Raw genomic sequence first — 19,328 nt, 5'->3', positions numbered from 1 at the left:
AGGGGTCGCCGGGAGGGGGAGTCCAGTTCCTTCCTATAATCTATCTCTTACTGCCTGCTCCAAAAAGTCCCCTTCTTGCTTGCTAATGCCAAGGGGGGAGAAACTTTCGCAGACTACCTCCAGGTAAGCAAGGTGGGGACAGCTCTGGAAGCTCAAAGGAGGCTCTGAGGAGACAGGATTTTAAATAAGTTGGAGTCCTGTGTAATTAAGATAATCTTGAATTAAAATTGCCACTTCAGTAATTGCTTTTCTATTATAATATTTACTACCACTGCCACTGTGTAACCTATCTCATTAATTACATCTGGAAAAAAGTTAGGCAATGAATAATTAACACGATGTGGTAACCAAGGGAGTAAGAGTGCTTAGGACTCAGAGCCTGAAAGAGAGTGTCACCCACTCGCAGTCCTGCCCCTGAGCAGCTCCCAGCCCCACGACCACATGCTCAGAGGTGAGATGCCCCGCCCACCACCTGCTGTTGGTAGAGCCCAACAGAAAAATCTCTCTGGCCTCATCGCAGATGTGCAAACAGGTCAGGAATTCTCAGTGGCAGCAAGAAACAGCTTCCACGTTATTGAAACAGAATAGACCTTGGCACAAATAACTCAGCAAAATACAAATTAGAAATGGCACCCAAAGGCCGGCACGGTGCTGGGGCAGCGGTCCAGGCCTCACAGAACGGGGAACCTGAGGTTTTCCATCAGGACACGGATGGTGAGCGGGGATGGGGGTGGAGCAGCCAGAATTCAGCCAGATGCCTCTGACCTTCACCTGCAAATGGAACCACCCCCCATGTGAATTTCCAAACAGGCCGACGCTCGCTGTGAGGACAACGCACACTCCACATGCACAAAGATACACACTCGTATCGAGAAAAATCAAGAAGACGCCTTGTGTGCACTGCTCTCTGGGAGTGGGACGCTTAGTCCATTGTCTGAAAGGAGAGGAAATTAGTCCTCAAGGAAGCTCTCTTGGAGAGTGAGAAAGAATTTTGATTTAAGCCGCACTGACTGTTTGTATACAGATGGCCCTCCAAGATCTTGATGTTTTCTTATGTAATTTCCAACAAAGATCAAATATTTTCACAGAAGATGTTTTAATGGTCTTTCAATCAAAATATGGTTTCCGTAAGGGTTGCCAGGGAAAATACAGGGCGCCCAGTGAAATCTGAATTTCAGATGAACAATGAATCATTTGCAATGGTAGGGACCTACTGAGACCAAGGTCGTTGCTGTATTTTTATTTGCAAAATCTGGCAATCTTAGGTTTGTGATCTTATCCATCCAGGGTAGAAATGGACGGTGCCAAGCACTGAGGAAACACTCCTGGAATGTTTGTGGATGAATTACTGAAGGAAGATGAATGACACTTGGCAAACAGCGTCACCACGAAATAACACGCAGGGATTTCCTGCGTGAACTTTTGTAAAGTGTCTGCTGGCTTATATGACAGGATCCTGGATGGAATGACATTTGAGAAGATTAATTACAATTAATCACAGGTTGGGAAGTTTGGGGACCTGGAAGTTCATATTTTAGGCTGTCAGCCCTGTGTTCTAAGAGTAATGTTCCACGACAGACATTCTGATGGAAGAACAGAAGATAAAAGTGAACGATGATAAAAAGTCATCTGAGTCTATTTCAAAGTCACAAAATTCAGGGTTAAAATACTGCCTTTTAAAGCTTTTGAGTGAGTTGAAAAGGATGAAAAGTGAGCCTTATGTCACCACTTTCCCAGGGAAACAAACCTTGTTTACATCCCCTCGACTACAACACTGCCGGCTCATTCAGAATCTCAGCACAGCCACGCAGAGAGATTCGAATTTCTAGGAAGGGAAATGCACCACATTGCTTCCCAGTGCAGGTGCAGAGAGTACTCAGACGGAGGGGCCAAGCGAGCCGAGCTCCACCCACCCTGAGCTGCGTTTGGACCACAGACACCGATAAATGTTACTTTATTCCACAGAAGAGGCTTGGGGATGATGCTGGAGTTAGTAAAGACATGCCCTCCTTGGGGCGTTTCAGTGAAAGGAAGAGACACCTGTAGACCTAGGATGGATTTCCCAAGTGCATGTTTGCTGTTGCCGCCACGTTTATGTTTATACTACATACCAGGGAGCAAATTCCCGGGGAAAGCAATTCTGTTCTTTAGACCCTGTTCCTGAGACCTCCTGCCTGCACTGGGCGCCACTTACCCTTTTCAGAACAGGTAGGGAGGACAGAAAGACACCGCGCATCAGGTTTCACTCCAGACTCCTCTCTGGGGGCTGCTCATGGGGGCAAGTGACTGAGCCCCTCAGAAACGCGACCATCAGGAGAGGCGAGCGCACAGGACCCGCCTTTCTCGTCGGGGCTCTGCCTCGACTGGTACAGCATGAAGATTTCCAACAGGTCTTCATCAGGAAGCTCAGAGGTCAAAATCACAGTAGACGGACGATGGGGACGCACTGCAGGAAGCCCGAGAGGGGAAGGTTAACCCGCCGACACGATCAGTAAGAACTGCAGTCAGAGCCATGGCATTAGGAACGGGGCGTGGTCCCCAGCAGCGCTCAGATACGGGTGTTGTTCAAACACCTGCCAGGGAAATGAAGGGAGGACTTCCGACACCATCCTCACACCTCCCTCAGGAAGTTTATCAGCTAGTGAAGCAGAGGAGGCCAGTGGAGGACGGATCACAGGCCTGGGGAGAACCCACAGAGGTGCTTGCTCACGGCTGTGACTCAGCGAAGGGGCTGCACCTCGGAGGAAAGTGAGAGGCCTGGCAGGTCCTGGGCTCAGCTCGTGGAGGGGCTCACTTTTTAGAGAACACAGGGTTTGCAGGGACAGTGGAGCAGAGACGGAGGAGGGCATTTCAGAAGCAAGCAGCTACAAGCCAGGTCATGAAGACAAGATCTGTGGCCATCACGGGCCATGGAAGAAGGCGCCGTGGGACCCCAGCTCCTGGGAGTGGACTGGATGTGGGGTTCTCTCCCTTGACCCCCTAAAGTCCTGGGACTAGCATTCCAGAAAGTGCAGCTTTTTCTCTCCCAAAGAACCGCAGCCCCAGTCAACAGAAGGATGAAGCTGGATTTCCCCTCATTGGTGGCCTGGTCCTCGTGTGAACCCCCCGTGCCGCCCCCTCCAAACCACTGTCCTTTAAACTTTTCCCATCTGCCTTCAGAAGAAGGGCTTTTCATTCCATAGTTAGAAATAAAAGGCTTCCATCGAAAATGTTTCCTTAACACTGACTGACATGTATTCAAAATTAGTTATAATGAGGGCAGACATCTAATTTAGGGTCTAAACCAGGACATTTTGCGTTAAAAAAAAATGTGGTCAAATACACGTAACACAATATTCACCATCTTAACTATCTGTAAGTGTACAGTTGAGTAGCATGAAGTGTGTTCACAGTGCTCTGTAACCATCACCACCATCCATCTCCAAAACTCTTCTCATCTTATAGAATTGAAACTCTGTGCCCATCAAACACGAATCCCCCCCGCCCCTTCCCCAGCCTCTGGCAACCATCGCCCACCTTCTGTCTGGAGCTGTCTACTCTAGATACTTCATCCAAGTGGAATTACACTGTTTTGATCTTTTTGGAACTGGCTTATTTCACGGAGCATAATGTCCTCACAGTACATTATATAGCACATGTCAGAATTTCCTTCTTTTTAAGGCTGAATAATGTCCCATTGTGTGTATGGAACACGTCTGGTTTATTCATTCATCCATCAGTGGACACCTGGGTTTCTTCTACTGCCTGGCTATTGTGAACAATGTTACTATGAAAAAGGGTATGCAAATATCTCTTTGAGAGCCTGCTTTTAATTCTTTGGGATATAAACCCCGAAGTGGAATGGCTGGATCACATGGTAATCCTATTTTTCATTTTTTGAGGAGCTGTCATTTTTTTTTTCTATAATGGCTGCACTATTCTACATTCCTTGCCCAAACGTGCTGGTTTTGTTTATTTGATGGTAGCCATCCTAATGGGCGTGAGGTGGTGACTCAGTGTGGTTTAAATCAGGACATTTCCAAGAGTGAGGCAGGTGCTGCCCAGCACGGTTCTGGGGCACAGACAACGCTGGGGCGCGCGGTGATGGCTGCTATACCCAGCCCAGGAATCACTCGAGGAGTCCTGCTAACCGTGGCCTCAGCTCTACCACTGCTGGGGCGGGAAGCCGGGGTGCAGGGCTTTGCTGACGAGCAGTGACAGTCTTCAGAGGGGCCCAGTTCCTGCCTGTCCTCCACCTGCTCCTATCTGCTGGCATCCCCAAGCGGCTCACTAATGCAAAGGTGGGAGGAAATCTTGTGATTATCTCCAGGTAACCAGGTAACTGGTGACCGTTTTGGAAGCTCCAGGAGGCTCTGTAGAGACAGGATTTTAAATAAGTTGGAGCCCCCAAGCACCACTATTTCTTGACAATAAACACAAAAAAGCTTTAGGCTTGTCTAAATTCACACTCTGGTTAGAAGAGTGGGGATTTGAATGTGGCAGGGCTGGTAATAAACGCAGTGCAGTTCGCAACGATGCTATATGAACACATCCAGTTAGCTGTGTGCTTCAAATAATCTGCATCTATAATGAGATTTCTTTTTACACCTGGTCATTTGACTTAAATGGGGGGTCCTCTACATTACACTTTTTGGTTGTGACTGTTCTCCATGTATGTGTGAAGAGTCATTTTGCAGGCTGATACTGATCGCGAGTAAAGCTTTAGAGATCCTAATAAAATGCAGAGGTGCAGACGGCCGGACAGTGCTACAGGAAACCACCCCGGGAAAGCTGGATTTAATGAACACAGAAACGGCTCCAGATTAGGATGGTGATAGAGACGCTTGTTTGCTTTTATGCTTGGTGATCCGGGATATTTAGGGGGAAGAGACTGATCGTATCAAAGACCTTATAAAGACTTTGTTCTTTATCCTGAGTATCTAATATCCCCAGCACCCCACCTCCAGTCCACTAGGTGCCCCAAGCAAAGAAACAAAATGACTGATTGTGTAATTTAAATGTTTCCTAATTTACAGATGCATTCCTTGAGAGCTCTAACCAAATCTACACAAACTCAAACATTCTCAAGGCTTTCCTGTAGATACTGCTGAGAGTCTACTCCAAGGGAGGTAAAGGGGAAGTCACTACTGAGGCATTCATTCTTCAATCGGCACATCCTACTGTTCAGACGCACTGCTGTGAGGAAGGACTGTGGCTGTGAAATGTGCAATGGTATTTTAATAATAGATTATAATGTAACTATTACTGTCACGACTTGATGACCGTAGTCACTGGGACAACGCAGTTAAATTTTTCCCGAAAAGCAACAACTGGCTTTCAACAGCATCTCTATATTGATTTTGCATAGCTTCAATTTATGATACACATTAAAAATCATGATATTTAAACATCATGCTTGCTGTAAGTCACATGAAGTATTCAGCCTTTATTTCATGTTATATACTCAACCAACAAGAAAAAAATAAAAAAGCTGGAGTCTCAGGTGAATAAAATAATTTTGCATTAAAATTGCTGCTTCAGTAATTGCTCTTATATTGTAATATTTACCACCTTTGCCAAAGTGTGACTTATCTCATTAATTACCACTGGAGAAAAGCCCCAGGCATCCCTAGGTTGGGGTGTAAAGGGTTAAGGGTCAAGGAGGGAATGGGGTGTTTCGATTTTACTCTTTATTCCTCATCAAGGGAAAGGTTGCTATTTCTTTTTCTTTTCTTTCTTTTCTTTCTTTTTTTGGCAGTCCTACTAAAGAGGGGGCCATGTGTAATCAGACTTTGGTTTTCACGTAGCTGTTTTGCAAAAATGATCTCCTAAAGCCTAGAAATAAGAGCTTGAGGTGAGGGAGCATTACTGTCTCCACTTTGCAGAGGAAGAAAAGGACTCAGAGAGACAACGCCGGTCAGTAAGAGTCACGGCCATGCATCAGGCACTGCGGTCGAGATGGGGCTTGTCTCCTGGGGAAGGTGGGAAATCCAGCAGTTCGTTACCCCAGTGATGTGGGCCACCGAGGGGCAAGGGGAGGATGCTACAGGTGGTCGGCAAAGGCAGGCGGGCCTAACGGGAGACAGGGTGTTACAGCTGTGCCCTGCAAGTGTGGGTAGCAGTGACCAGGCATATCAGAGCAGAGGGGACTGGGGGAAGGGACACCGTTCCAGGCAGAAGGAACAGCATGTGTGCAGGTGAGAGAGGACTAAAGCTCCCGTGCCTGGACTCACGGAACGAGTCTATAACAGTGCCTGGGCTGGAGGGGCCCTGAGAAGTCCAGCTGGTTGGCTCGTGCTGTGACATCCTTCTGATGGCCAGAGAGCCCGTCTGGTCTCCACTGCCTGGAAGCTTCACTTCACTGAGGCCTGGAGCTCGGGATGACGGATGATCGGCACCCAAAGAAACAATATATGGGCAGGGTTCACATTTTAAAGACTCATGGGGGCGGGCACAGAATTGTTGCAGGGTTGTGAGCTAAATTTGGCCTTCATTTTGAGATGTTAGTGATGAGCTAATATTTCTTCAGCCAGCTGGAAGGGGAAAAAAAACTATCTTCAAGAAATGTAAGTCTTAGGAGATCACGGTGGCTTGGCTCTCCTTCCCTTATCATGTAAATCTGTCCAAGCAGGACTGTAGTGCTTTTCGAGTTTCCTGCCATCTATTTTAAGTGCAGAACACAGTGGTGCTGGTGGTGGGGGGTGCCGAAACCCCTGGAAGTACTTTCTTGGAGAGAACAGGACTGGATGGGCTGCGTCTCACCATGCAAGCCCCCAGCAGAATCCTTTGTGGGCGCCTGGTCGTTCCTGGCTTATTTTCAGATGTGGAGTGGACAAAGATGAAGTGTGATGAAATGTGACCCTGCTCTGACGTCTGGGCAAGGCCGTCGGTAGCCCTGGGCCCTGCGAGCCGCGCTCCAGCCTAGCCATGGGGGTGAGGCTGTGGCAGGCTGGGCTCTGTCCTGTTTTCAGGGAATTCAGTTGACAGAGCAAGGGTGAGGTCGCCACCAGCTCAGTCTGCCGGGTCCTCCCTGCCCCAGGCCAAGCTGCCACCAGAAAGCCTGAGCTCTGGCCACCTGGGGCACGTGTCTCCATCACTCCAGGCCTCAGTTTCCCTGTGTGTAAAGTGGGGACAGTGGTACCTATCCCAGGGGGCAGTCGTGGGAATGAAGTGGGATTATGACATCACGTCCCAGCGCGGGGCCAGGCGCGGCAGCCATGCGACTCCCCGAGGCTGGGGGGTGACGGGATGCCCCCACGACCATGCGCCTCTGTCAGATTCAGCTTTGTGCTCATCTTCCAACAACAGCAAAGGCCCACCTGGCTGTCCTTTTACAACTGCATTAAATAGCTTGGTGGCTGGGCACTGACTCAAAGAAAACAGGACGTCCTTTGCACAATCCTGCAGAAGACTAATACCCCAGTTCTCTGTGCTTGTATAGTGCCCAGGGCTGAAAGCCCCTCCACACGGGAGGTCTGCCTGCCCTCCTCCTGGCACCAGGACTCGGCTGGCTGAACAGGGGTTATGTTTTTGTTTTAAGATGCAGAACCTTGGCCTAAAGAGGCTCCCTGGCCATGAACAGGGCAAACGGGGCCGCCAGGTGGGGAGTGGCCCGGCCTCCCGACTCTGGGCCTGGGCTGGGCTTCCTGAGGCCCCGTCCAGGTAGTGGAGCAGGCCCAGCAAGCTGGCAGACCTGGTCTGTGAAATGGAAAAAGGGGCCACGGACAGTCCCTCCCCAAGCAGTTGGTTTGGTTTCACCGCTGAATGTAACTGACCTGTAATTAACTGATGACACACCCTGAACGCTGCCTCTCAGGACAGGAGGAGCCATGGGTGGAGGGTCGTGTGAAAACTGTAACCAAGGCCATGGAGAAGGATGGGGAGAGGACTCTGGCAAGGCTCAGGAGCTGCTCAGAGTTTGGAAGGTTGTCCCTGAATAACGGGATGCAGGTGGCCGGGCTCTGATGTCGCCTAGTGACAGCCAAGGTGGGCACCGTGTTCTGCAGGCCAACGGGAGGAAATGGGGTGGCAGCTGGCCTGAGGGCCAGCCTGGAAAGGGCAGCCTGTTTCACTCCAGGAGGGGCACGTTAACCTTTCAACAGCAGCAGGGGAGCTCGCTGGCCTCCAAAACACGGTCCGTAGAGCCAGCAGACCAGCCGGCCAATGCTGGCCCCAGGCTGCCTCCGGACGACGTCAGAGGCATGAGTCACAGGAGGCGAGTGGCAAAGGGGCCGAGAGGGGCAGAGGGGAGGCCTCGTGCCCAGAGGTTGCAGCTGGAAGGACGGGCAGCTCCGTCCAGCTGGCTCCGGGTCCTGGGAGGGAACTGGCCAGGGTGGGCCTGTCTGGGAGGGAATTCACTGCAGGCTGGAGGGTGGGGGTCTGGAGAGGATGGGAGTGGGCGAGAGGGGTGGGCCCCAAAGGCCCTTAAAGCCGAGAACAAAGGCTCTGGGGCTTGGGTGAGTTTTCTCCACGAAAAGGAGATTAAAAACAAACAAAGAACCAATTGTGGGGTCACAACTGAAATAAACTCCCGTCAAAAGCAGCTAAGTAGTTTGGTTTGAAACAAACCAAACCAAACCAAACCAAAAACCCGTAATCTATTAGTTTTAAAACCACCCACCCACCCACCCCAAACATTTTTCCAGCTGGCTCTACACTTATCTTATTAAAAGCACAGACATGAATGAATGAGCTAAAGACAGTGTCAACAGTGAGTCTGTTAAGAAATACATATATATTTATATGTATGTATTAAAAACATACCTTTTGTGAACTTTTTCCTAAATATAAAATATAGGGTTTATCGCTCTTAGGTTTTTTATTTTTTTAATGTTCAGTTCAATTTCCCAGATCTGAGTCAGTGAGAATGGTGACCACGCATGCAAAGTTAAAAACGGGGGAGGTGGAGGAGACAATATTGTATCTTCATGCATAACTGGCTTAAACATTCGAATAGAACTGACCACTAACTAACCAGTGATGAACACACACAGTGCAGGACAGCCGGTGCTTAATTCAATCTAAGGAGTGTTCAAAAGGAGTAAGATATTGTGATGAAGACTTTCAGTAAAAACAATTTCCAGTTCTGTTACTTAAATGTTTTACCTCCAGTAGCTTTATCATCTGGGTCTGAAGGAATGAGTCCAGAAGAGAGGAAACACATTGTGAACAGTAACGGGTCCCAGGAAGTAATTTAATGTACAGTCCTAACCATTATGTCACTCCATCAGTGGTTGCCTGGGGTCCCCTTCCCAAGGCTGGCTAAGCCAGGTGGTGTGGACGATTATCTTTGGCTTTTTGCATCATAGACCCCCGGCTCTAGGAGCAGGGGAGGGACGGTGGGTGAGACACCAGACTCGCCTCTCCACTAGCAGAGAAGGAAGGCATCTGCAGGCTGGAATCCAGCCCTCAAACCCCGGGGAGAGAGAACCGCTGCCCACTCTAGATGTTTGAGAAAAGGGATCACCCTGAAGAGCTGGGGATATTAGCACGTGCAGAGATGTACATTTGTTTTTTTTCTTATTATGGTAAAATAAAAAGTTGTTTTTAAAATATAGAAAATTTACATTTTGGACTATTTTCTAGTGAACAATTCTGTGGCATTAAGTAGTTTACATCATTGTGCAGCTAGCATTCTTTTTTTCCTTTTTAATGGAGGGACAGGGGATGGAACCCAGGGCCTCAAGCATGCTAAGCATGCACCCTACCCCTGAGCTATACCCTCCCCACCTGTCATTCTTATCTTCAAGAGTTTAAACCTTGCTAAGTAAGCCCAGTTTGCATCACCCCATCTGCGCCTGCAGGTTCATGACAATTGTGGGCATTCACTAAAAGGGTTAAAACCTACTTTCACCCAGAGGCCCCTCCCACTGCATCCTCCTCACCCAGACCTCAGGCAGCAGCTCCCCACGAACCTGCAGGCATCCCCCATCCCACTAAACCATCTTCTCGGGTAATTAGTGGCTTCATACGACTCGTTATTTATTTACTCAAAAGACTGTTAATAGTTTTTTTCCAGGCTGCTCTGTTCTATAGTGTAAAATGCATGTCTGGGACCTTTTAAAATGTGTGTTATTTACCTGATAGAACTCAATGGCTTCTCTGGAGCCATTCTGTTTTATGGTGGAAATTAGTATGAGGGGGGCTTTTTAAGAGCCAATTTTGAGACCTGACAGCCTGCATTTGCTTGCGATGCTAATGCAGTCAATGGAATAAGAGTCACGGAAGGGTGGTCGGGGGCACTTGGGCGGCCTTCCCAGGAGCAGCAGGAAGGCCGAGTGTGGCCACTTTTGTGGATGTCGACAGTGCTGCTGGCCCCGTTAGAGGAGGCTGCGGACACGGAGGCTGAGTTAGCATTTTCTCTCGTTGCACGGCCCCCAAGCAGGTTTCTACCAGGGATCCCCACTGGTATCTGAGAGTCACTGTCTGCTTTGGAAATAGGGATGACTTACTTCGAAATAATAAAATGAATCCAATTATTTTTGGAGGTCAGCTGGTGAAGGTGTCAGGAAATGACCCAGAATGACGTTCCTAGGTGAGTGAAGTAGGAAGATGGCGTGGAGACAACCTCCTTGGGGACCGAGGTGAACCCACCCAGGAACAAAGACCTGCAGTCTGGCTTTTAGGGGAGACCAGGCTAGATTACAAACTATTGGATATTTCTTGAGGTGTGCTGATATTTATTTTTCCACAATGTCAAGATAAATACATGTTCTATACAATTAGTTACTCATGGTTTCATCTATTAAATCTATTCTGTAATATTTCCCTCTCTTGGTTTTTAAGTTTCTTGGCAGGACGTCAATCAAAGAGGCTCTCATGGTACCTTGATAAGTGGATTTTCTGAGTGATGCAACAGAGTAACTGCTATCATACGGACAGATTAACAGAGCACTTTTTCTATTTATCACCTCATTTAATCTGTCCATAAACCTAACAGGAAGGGCATTCTCACCGTCCTGTTTAGGCAACTGAGAAAGCTCAGAGCCAGGTGGATAAATATTTTGCCCCAAGTAAATTCCAGCCCCCATTCAAGGATTCAAAATCCCATGCTTGCTTCATGATGTCTTGCAAAAAGAGAAGAGATTAGGAAAAGCTGGGCCAGAGTTTTGGCATTTTTTCCTCCCTCCTTATCATGGAATCGGAGATGAGCGGCTTAATTTGAATTCTTGGTCTTTCTTGTTTGAAAAGCACTGAGGAAGTCATTACTGAGCAGACATTCTGTCTGCAGAACCACCTAATATTCACGATGCAGTTCCTGTCCTCCGTCTGTTACTGAGACCAGACATACAAACATAAAGTGAGCAGAGGGCAGAAGCCGGTCTATGCCAGCAACTCCAAGAGGTGCTGATGGAACAGGATGGTGGGAGTTGGGTAAGTGAGTTTTTTGAAGGTTTTCCTGGAAGATGAGGCTTGATTACATGTCTGAAGAAAGCGCTGCGAAGTAAGACTGGCTCCCCATGCCCGCTGTGCTGGTGGCCCTGGAAAGCTGGCTCCCAGACACCTCCCCCTGCAGATGCCCACGGCCTGGCAGAGCAAAGGGCCTGCTGCCCGCCGTGTACCAGCCTCGCCTCGCTCAGGGCGTTCTGTCTGCAGAGAAGGCCATCCTCCCTTCACTCTTGGGTCACCTGACGCCCTGTCCTTCACACGACACTTCAAATGCCCCCTCCCCACCCCCCTTCCTTGTGCTCTGAGAGGACGTGGGTTCTCCCTGCATCTCTCCAGGAACATTTATGGCTTTACAACTCGATGGGGTGGGAGGATGTCCCTGAAGCTGCTGAAAGCGTCAGCTGGAGTCAGAGAGACCAGGCCGCGGCTTTACAGCCAGACTGTGGGTCTGGGTTTCTGGGAACCAGCTTCACTAGGACTTAAGGGAGAGCACAGGAAAATAAAATGAACTAAAGCTTCACCGAAAATATCACCCCTCTAAGGCCCTGCTGTTGAATTCCTCCTTCCTGGCCAACATGGTTAGCATGAGGAGTAATGGTAAGTCATGCATATGAAATGCCTGGCGTAGTATCTATGCACGACGGCTGGACCAACGGGACCCACGACTGCACAAGTGCACGTTGACATTTAATACACACAGTACTTATGTGCATGCCTAAGTTTCCGCCCCCACCCTGTAAGCTCCTGGAGAGTGGGGTGAATGGGTGATGCACTTCCCTGCCTCCCACAGAGACCAACACGATGCCTTACTCATTGCAGGGGCGCTGAACTGTAAATATGCATCGAATGAAGGAAGAAAAGAAACATGAGTAACTGGTGGAAGCAAGAAGGGAGACCATCTCAAGTCACGTCAGCAGGAGGAGGTACAGCACTGAGGAGCAGAGGGCAGAGGGGGAGACACGGAGCAGCCCGAGGTCGCCTCTGTGCAGGAACCCTCTCTCTGGCATCATACGGTTCTCACCTGGTCACTGATTTCTAATTTAATTTCGCTCTAATTTAATTGCACTGGATGATTTCAATTTTTAAAAATTTTTTTGAGACTTTTTTACCTACTTTTGGATGACTTTTTTTTTTAAAACCCATTCAATTTCCCCCCTTCTCTATCTGTGTGGCAGTTAATAGCTTTTCTCAATTCTGCAGCATCTCACAGGCATGGACCCCCCTAGGGATGAGCCCCTGTCCATCAAATTCTGCCTCCCAAGATGGTGGACAGCCAGATTCGGAAAACTGTTTTCCATTTTAAGCCCCAAACTGCCATTGCTGGACCACAAACATGGATCCTGATTCACACATTCATTTGGTCATTGTTTTCTTCCATTCATCAAGTAACTTTCTGTGTCTCCTAATTGCCAGGAACTGTACTAGGTGCTGGGGATAAGAGATGGCTGTAACAGGAAGGATCACAATTATTAGCAGAAACAAGGTATTAATACAGACTGAGTAAGCTACTTGTCAGACTGCAGGAGGCAGCGTGAGCCAAGTGCATCTGACCCCACCTAAGCCTAACGCTTTGTGATGCGGCCTGGAGAATTCTACTCACTGCAAGTCCGAGGACCTGGAGTCTGGTCCCAGCTCCACCATGTGCTACTTTTGTGACCCTGCGTAAGTCAATCTCCCATCTTGGGCTCAGTTTTCTTATCTGTAGAATGGGCCCTTTCTCTCTCACAAAATGAGATGGTCAATGGAATAGGGATGTTAAACACTAACGCTCTTTAAAAAAGTTCTCTTTACATGGCAGACCAAAAAGATTTCAGCATAAGAAACCTCTGCATGGAAGGGGCTGGAGACCGCTGTGGGTCTGGGGGTGGGGGCTGATACACGCCCTCCCGCCACCTTGTCGTCTTCCAAGTTGGAAATTTGAAATTTTCTTAAAAGTCCCCCAAGCCTCCTTTTTGGACCCTTAGAGAAGAGGCCATTAGCAGTGCCTGGCAACCTGACTTTCCTCTCAGGACTTTAGGGACATCATGTAAAATGGGCCTGGGATAGTCCCCCATCGGGGCTGGCGGCCGTCCCCCACACGCTCCCTCTGCTTGGCTGAAGCTGGTCTCCTTGTCAGTGAGCTAGGAAGATGAGGCTAAATGCAAGGCCCCCACTCTGCCTTCAGATGCCTGCCCTGTGCTCCCTGCTTGCCCTGGGGCCACTTCCAGATGCAGACCAGACTCATGCAGAGGTGACCCCTTCATTTTGGATGATCCCTCACTTACTTAATTTCATTCTGTTCTCCTAAATGGGAAGAGGAGATGTGATGGGTGAGATTGAACCTAGGAAGGGCAAGATCCAGGGCAGCAAATGCACGCGGCTAACGAGGCCTTGCTCTCTGCAAAGCCAGCACCTTGGACAAGGTGGCCATGCATGTAGGTGCGCGGCTGCTTCTGGCCCTGCACACCTGCACCAGCCCAGTGCCCGTTGTGCACGCAGGACAAGTTCAATAAAGACTCGTGGCCCAAACGAATAAATCAATGGCAGTTGTTTGGATTCCAATATAAATGGATCTTGGACCTGAGATATTGCCAGATGGGCAGACAGGTTACAATCTAGTGATGCATCTCGGAGGCTATAAAAATGTGGCCATTTCTGGAGTCACAGGCCGACATATCAGAAGATGATTATATGCACAATTTAACCACACGGCCATTTGTGCCCTTCCAGCGCCATCACTTCAAAAACTGTTTTCACGTTGGCGTTCTTGCTCCTCCCCCCCCCTTTTTTTTTTCAAAGTAAAATTTTTTTTCTTCCCAGTTTCTCATCTTTCTAGCTGCATGTGATTTATTCATATGAAATTATGCTCCATTTTTATAAAACCCAAGTTACTGCAAATGATGCTTGAGGTTTCACAGAAAATATTAATTCCTGATCTGTGGCTATAAAGCATCCCTGCTCGCTCGGCAGCAGCTCTGTGGCTCTGAGACAGATGGAAGCGGTCCAAGGGCATGATTAACTTCTTAGTCCTGCCAATTGCCTCGTGCTCTTCTTGCCCTGGGTTTCGAGATTGACCTCCAGCTTCTCTGCAAACATGCAGTTGCTCAGCCTGATAAATCACCTGAATCCTTTTTTTTTTTTGATCACAGTTATCTACTATTTACTACTTCAGAAGGGGAGTTAATGGTATTCAGAGGCACTTCAGATGCGGCGCACACATCCTCCTTTCTCCAAAAGGCACTTTGCATATTCTCCATGTTACCGGTGAGGCGGCAGCTCTCAGAGCAGCGTCTACACCAGAGACGTGCCTTTAGAAATGACCCTCAAGTCCATTTATCCCAATTCTCCTTGGCCTCTCTCTACCCCGTCCACTACCATGACCCGCACAAAGAAGAGACACCTGAGAGGCACCTTATCGAGAGTGAATAAGTAAGAAGGATCGTGCCTCTCTGCAAATTGAGGTTTTCTTGTCATTGGTTTGATTTACCTTGTTGAGAATGTGGCCACCTCTTCCTGCCCTAGTCTCTGGGCTTCTTCATTATTTGGGGCACCGGCAGGCCCCTGGTCGGCCAGCTGCCTCTCCATGGCATAAAACAGACAGATGAAGGACTCTCCAGCCAGCGGTAGAAAGGAACAAAGGCCACGCCATCCCACCTTCCCACGCCCTAGCCATCAGTGTAGGTGGCATGCGTTAGTTGGGCCAAAGCCCACCTGATCCTCACTGCTGTGATCCAGTTTGGACCAGTGGAGCGCTTGGGCTACTGGGGTGAACCGTAAATGAAGCCCACCGCTCTGACAAAATCAAACAAGGCAAAAGGTTTCCTTTGGGAGGGACCCTAGATGCTCTGTAAATTTTGGTAATGGACAGAGCACGGCTTTAACTTATCAAGACTGTGTGTTGATTCCTGAGGACTCGCGGAACCTTCAAGCTTTCTGTTTTAACTGCTGGGTACTGGGTTTCTGCTCAAATGCCTCTGAAAACCAGGACACCGGAGCAACGAAGAGATAGGCAAGGCTGCCCTTCAGGAGACACTTGGATATTCTCCTCTCCCTGCCACCCCACAGGGATGAGCCTTCTACCTGCCCTTAGAAAGGACAGGGAAAGGCCACCCCCTTTCACTGTACTGAGCCTCATTAGGTTAGGTCCTCAAGCCTTGAAGGTCGGCTTTCTTAGGGGACGCTGAGGCCAACCGGCTTCCCACAGTGTAACTCACGTCCCCCGGCAACCAAGTCCTGTCTCATCATCTGGAGGCAAAACAGCTGTCCTCCCGGATCAAACCTCCCGTGTTCACCAGGTGCTCAGCAGTTACAAGGCTCCACGGAAGTGACACGGACCCACGGAGGAGCAAGCCAGCAGGTCCCTGAGGCCGGGAGCCTGCGGTGGCATGGCTCGAGCCAGCATGGGCTTCTGTCCAACTCTAGAACTGCAGAACTCAGGAAGCAACTTTTAAAGCCTGAAGAGTGCTTTTCCTCTTTCTAGGACAAAAACAAAAGTGTTGCCTACTCAGTATGGAATTTTACATCAACAGCTGGTCACGGGCTGAATGAAACAGCACAGGAAACCGGCATAGTTTGTGTAAATGAATGTATAATGGATTAACACCAGGCTGTAAATAGCTGGAGATATTGGGGTGAGAGCCCCACCTTGGGCAGGTCACACCCTGGTGGGGAGGGGTCAGTTTTACTCAATTCCATTCCCACCCTGAGGTGGCTCCTCTGACGGACAGACCTTTAGGTAAGTCATGCAGTGATCTGACCCAGATTTACATCCATCACTTTCTAGAAAAGACTGGTTTATTCAAAAGAATAAATGATGCGATAGAAAATGACAGCTGTCATGCGTGCATTAGCGTTCTCTAATTTAAGAACCTAGAAAATATGAATCCAATTAGTTCAGTAGGTGTTACAAGTCCTTCTTCGGAAGAAGGGCTTTCTATTGTATCTCCAAACAATTACAGATGCTTCTCACTCAGGGAAATACTCGTGTGGCCCTGGATTCGTGGAAAACAGAACAGGAAAGGCACAGAGAAGAGGCTTTACACAAGCTGTGTGGCTGGAATGGTAGACAAAATCAGCTCTTTACTTTGGAATGCACTGAGTTCCTCCCATTTTGAACATAAAATTGTTAGATTTAGAGGGAAATGCTCCGATACATTTGAAGACAGACAGATTCATAAGCAGAGCAGTGACAATGGGACCCTCTCTTTCCGTTTCTAGGGAATGCACGTTTTTTTCCCCCACAGTATCTTCACTTAGCAGTGATACAAAACAGGGGCTAAGATACTAACCAGTCAATGGATTATGGGGCTTCAGGAGGGGTTTTCGAGAGAATATCAGAAAATGTCAAAGGGAACAGTGCTGCTCATCATGAAAATCCATGCACATTTTTACCCAGGACAGAGTCATGCATCTTTTGGGGAGAAGCCTTAGAATATGCCAGTCCTAGTTTCTGATGACTTGTCTTTGTATCTGCAACCATGTTATTCAAGGGAGTCCATATTTTTTAAAAATAGATTTTGATTCATTCTACCAAAGGTCAGAAAGGCATTTTGTGTCTTTATATGTAGCTTTACTAAAGTATAATTTACATATCGTAAAGTTCACCCATTTAAAGCATGCAATTCAATTGTTTTTAGTCTTTTTACCCAGTTGGAAAACTATCACCATAATCTAATTTTACACCCTTTTCCTTGTAACTACTGGCCATGGCATCATATTGTAAACGGAGGGCTCTCTCTTGCTTTTCAATGCATTTTGTTAAAGGAATCACTTACTGAAGAAGAAAAGTCAAAGGGAAAAAAAGAAATGTGCAGACGAAAGGAATTAATGTGTCAGATTTTAAGTGTGTTTTGATCTAGACTCTTCCTCCTCCTTCCCACAGGATCAGACTCGGTGGTACAGTTATCAGCTTTCGTGAAACCCCCGGAAGCAATCCCGGAAGATCACGTGGCAGCCACTCTTCGAGCCCACAGGCTTGTGTGGTTGTCATGGGGAAGGCTTTTCAATGGAGATAAAAACACCAGGGCTCAGTCTGCCACCATAGAGAAAATGCTTTTCACCCATGTGCATGGGTAATTCGCCTAAGTGACAGGTTTTACCTTGGAGAAGCACTGAACTGAGCTGGTTTACACAGTCAATTATTGCTCTTTCCACAAAAAAAGAACTGGGGAGGAAGGGGCGGGGGGTGACAGTTATCCGACAACGCCGAGGCGCCTGCCAGCCAGCCGAGGGGAGCACTTCCCCCAGCTGCTTCTAACAACAATAAGAACCTCACTTGCGGAGAGAAACAGGCTTCATCATTACCTCCTGATGGTTCTTTAAAACACACACACACACACCCTCCCCTGGCAAATGAGAAATCGAAAACCAACCCAAACCAAGAAACGATCTGGTCTATTCTAGAAATAAACTCTATATATCCCCATTCAACTGTCTTTACACAACCCTATAGGCAAAGCAAGAGGTGAAAAACAGCTGGAGTATATTTACTGATTAGAATTACACATCTCATCCAATGACAAGAGTCAGAAAAAGCCAAGCCAGGCACGCAGGACCATGAATTGGGTGACGCGCAGAAAAGTATTTCAAGAGAGAATCTCATCCAAAGACAGATCGCTCTCGGTGAAATGATACGGAAGAAGTCCGAAGAAAACATCTCAGAATAAATGAAGTACTTATGGCTGAAAAATGAGCTTAGAGCTCAACCAATTCCAAAGTTCAGAATTTACTGCACCATTCAGGACTTGCCCTCCAAGTTTCTTGTCTCCTGTTTCATTATACAACGAGGGACTCTTCATACTTTCTATGAAATACAACAAGGCGATTTTTGCAGTAATAAACTCCACACATGCATGACAAATCGAAGCATGCAAAATGTTTAACTTCCCAGTTCCCAGATACTTTAGGGACAAAATCCGATTATGAATTATATGCCACGATAAATAGGGCTCAATGTTTCATAAAGCAATTTATAGTTCATAAAAATGACAAAATGTACCTGTCAGACAGAGCGTGGAGAGCCGTTCTCTGGGCTGCCTGCTGGAAGAAAGGGCAGAGATGTTTATTTAATATTCTGACTTTTAAATTACATGCTCAATCAATACTTAAAAAAACCCTGTGTCACACACATTTTTGCCAGGTGGCCAAATATTAAACTACCAGTAACACAGAAGAGAACCCTGTCTTGGTAGGAAATGAACACTTAACCTAACCGAACTTAACTGAAGACTTCACCGAAGCCCTCGCTATGCACGCCTGCCACCAGGGGGCGAGCTTGGGGCAGCTGGACATACTCCACAGGCGAGGTTGGCCAGGTCTCAGGAGACCCGGCACACATCAGAGCTATTTCATTTTTACTTCCTGAAATCCATTCTTTATTCTACCATTGCAAGAAAAAAAAGATCTGTTTTGGTTTCTTTGCAGTTTCTTTCTCATTGAAGGTGTAATTTTGGACCCAATTTTCAGATTTATTGAAAAAGCCATCACAACTGGATATTAGAACATTGAGTGAAGATGATATGATCCTATGAGACGGTTGATACGTTGTAGACATAGTAACATAATTTTGGAAACGTTTTTAAGTCCTTTGGAGATTTACATTGAAACATTTATGAATACAATTACACGATGTTGGCATGTGCCTTAAAATAACACAGTGGGAGGAAAGGGAGAGTGGGTGGGCATATAAATGAAACAAGATGGCCTTGGATTGATTAACTGTTGAAGTTGGGTGACGAGCACATTGGGGGGAATCTTAAAATATTCTAGAAATTTTCATATGTCTTGGAAGTTTTCCATATACAAAAACTAAAAGGTAAAAAGGAAACTAAGGAGGTCTCCATTGCTCCCTGCTTTGCACTCACTTCCCTTTGATCTGCCTGGTTTTTATTCATTTGTCTTCCACCACTGGGCACGGTGAAGCTCTGGAAGGCAGAGGACACACTCTGTTCTCTGACCGAGAAGTCGTAATTGGGAGCACGGCC

The 19,328-nt window shown here is 47.6% G+C and overlaps 1 protein-coding gene across 1 annotated transcript in view; it reads right to left on the bottom strand.

Annotated features, from left to right (window-relative positions):
* The window catches only part of AFF3 (ALF transcription elongation factor 3), a 428,458-nt gene that overhangs the window by 64,012 nt on the left and 345,118 nt on the right, over positions 1-19,328 (bottom strand). The window contains exon 13 of the mRNA XM_072951324.1: positions 18,344-18,381. Within this exon, the coding sequence (XP_072807425.1) occupies positions 18,344-18,381 (38 nt within the window). The remainder of the gene's footprint in view (positions 1-18,343; positions 18,382-19,328) is intronic.

Source organism: Vicugna pacos, chromosome 28, assembly GCF_048564905.1.
Source record: "Vicugna pacos chromosome 28, VicPac4, whole genome shotgun sequence".
NCBI lineage: Eukaryota > Metazoa > Chordata > Mammalia > Artiodactyla > Camelidae > Vicugna > Vicugna pacos.
Note: the sequence above shows the minus strand (reverse complement) of the source record. Positions and strands in the feature narration are given on the sequence as shown.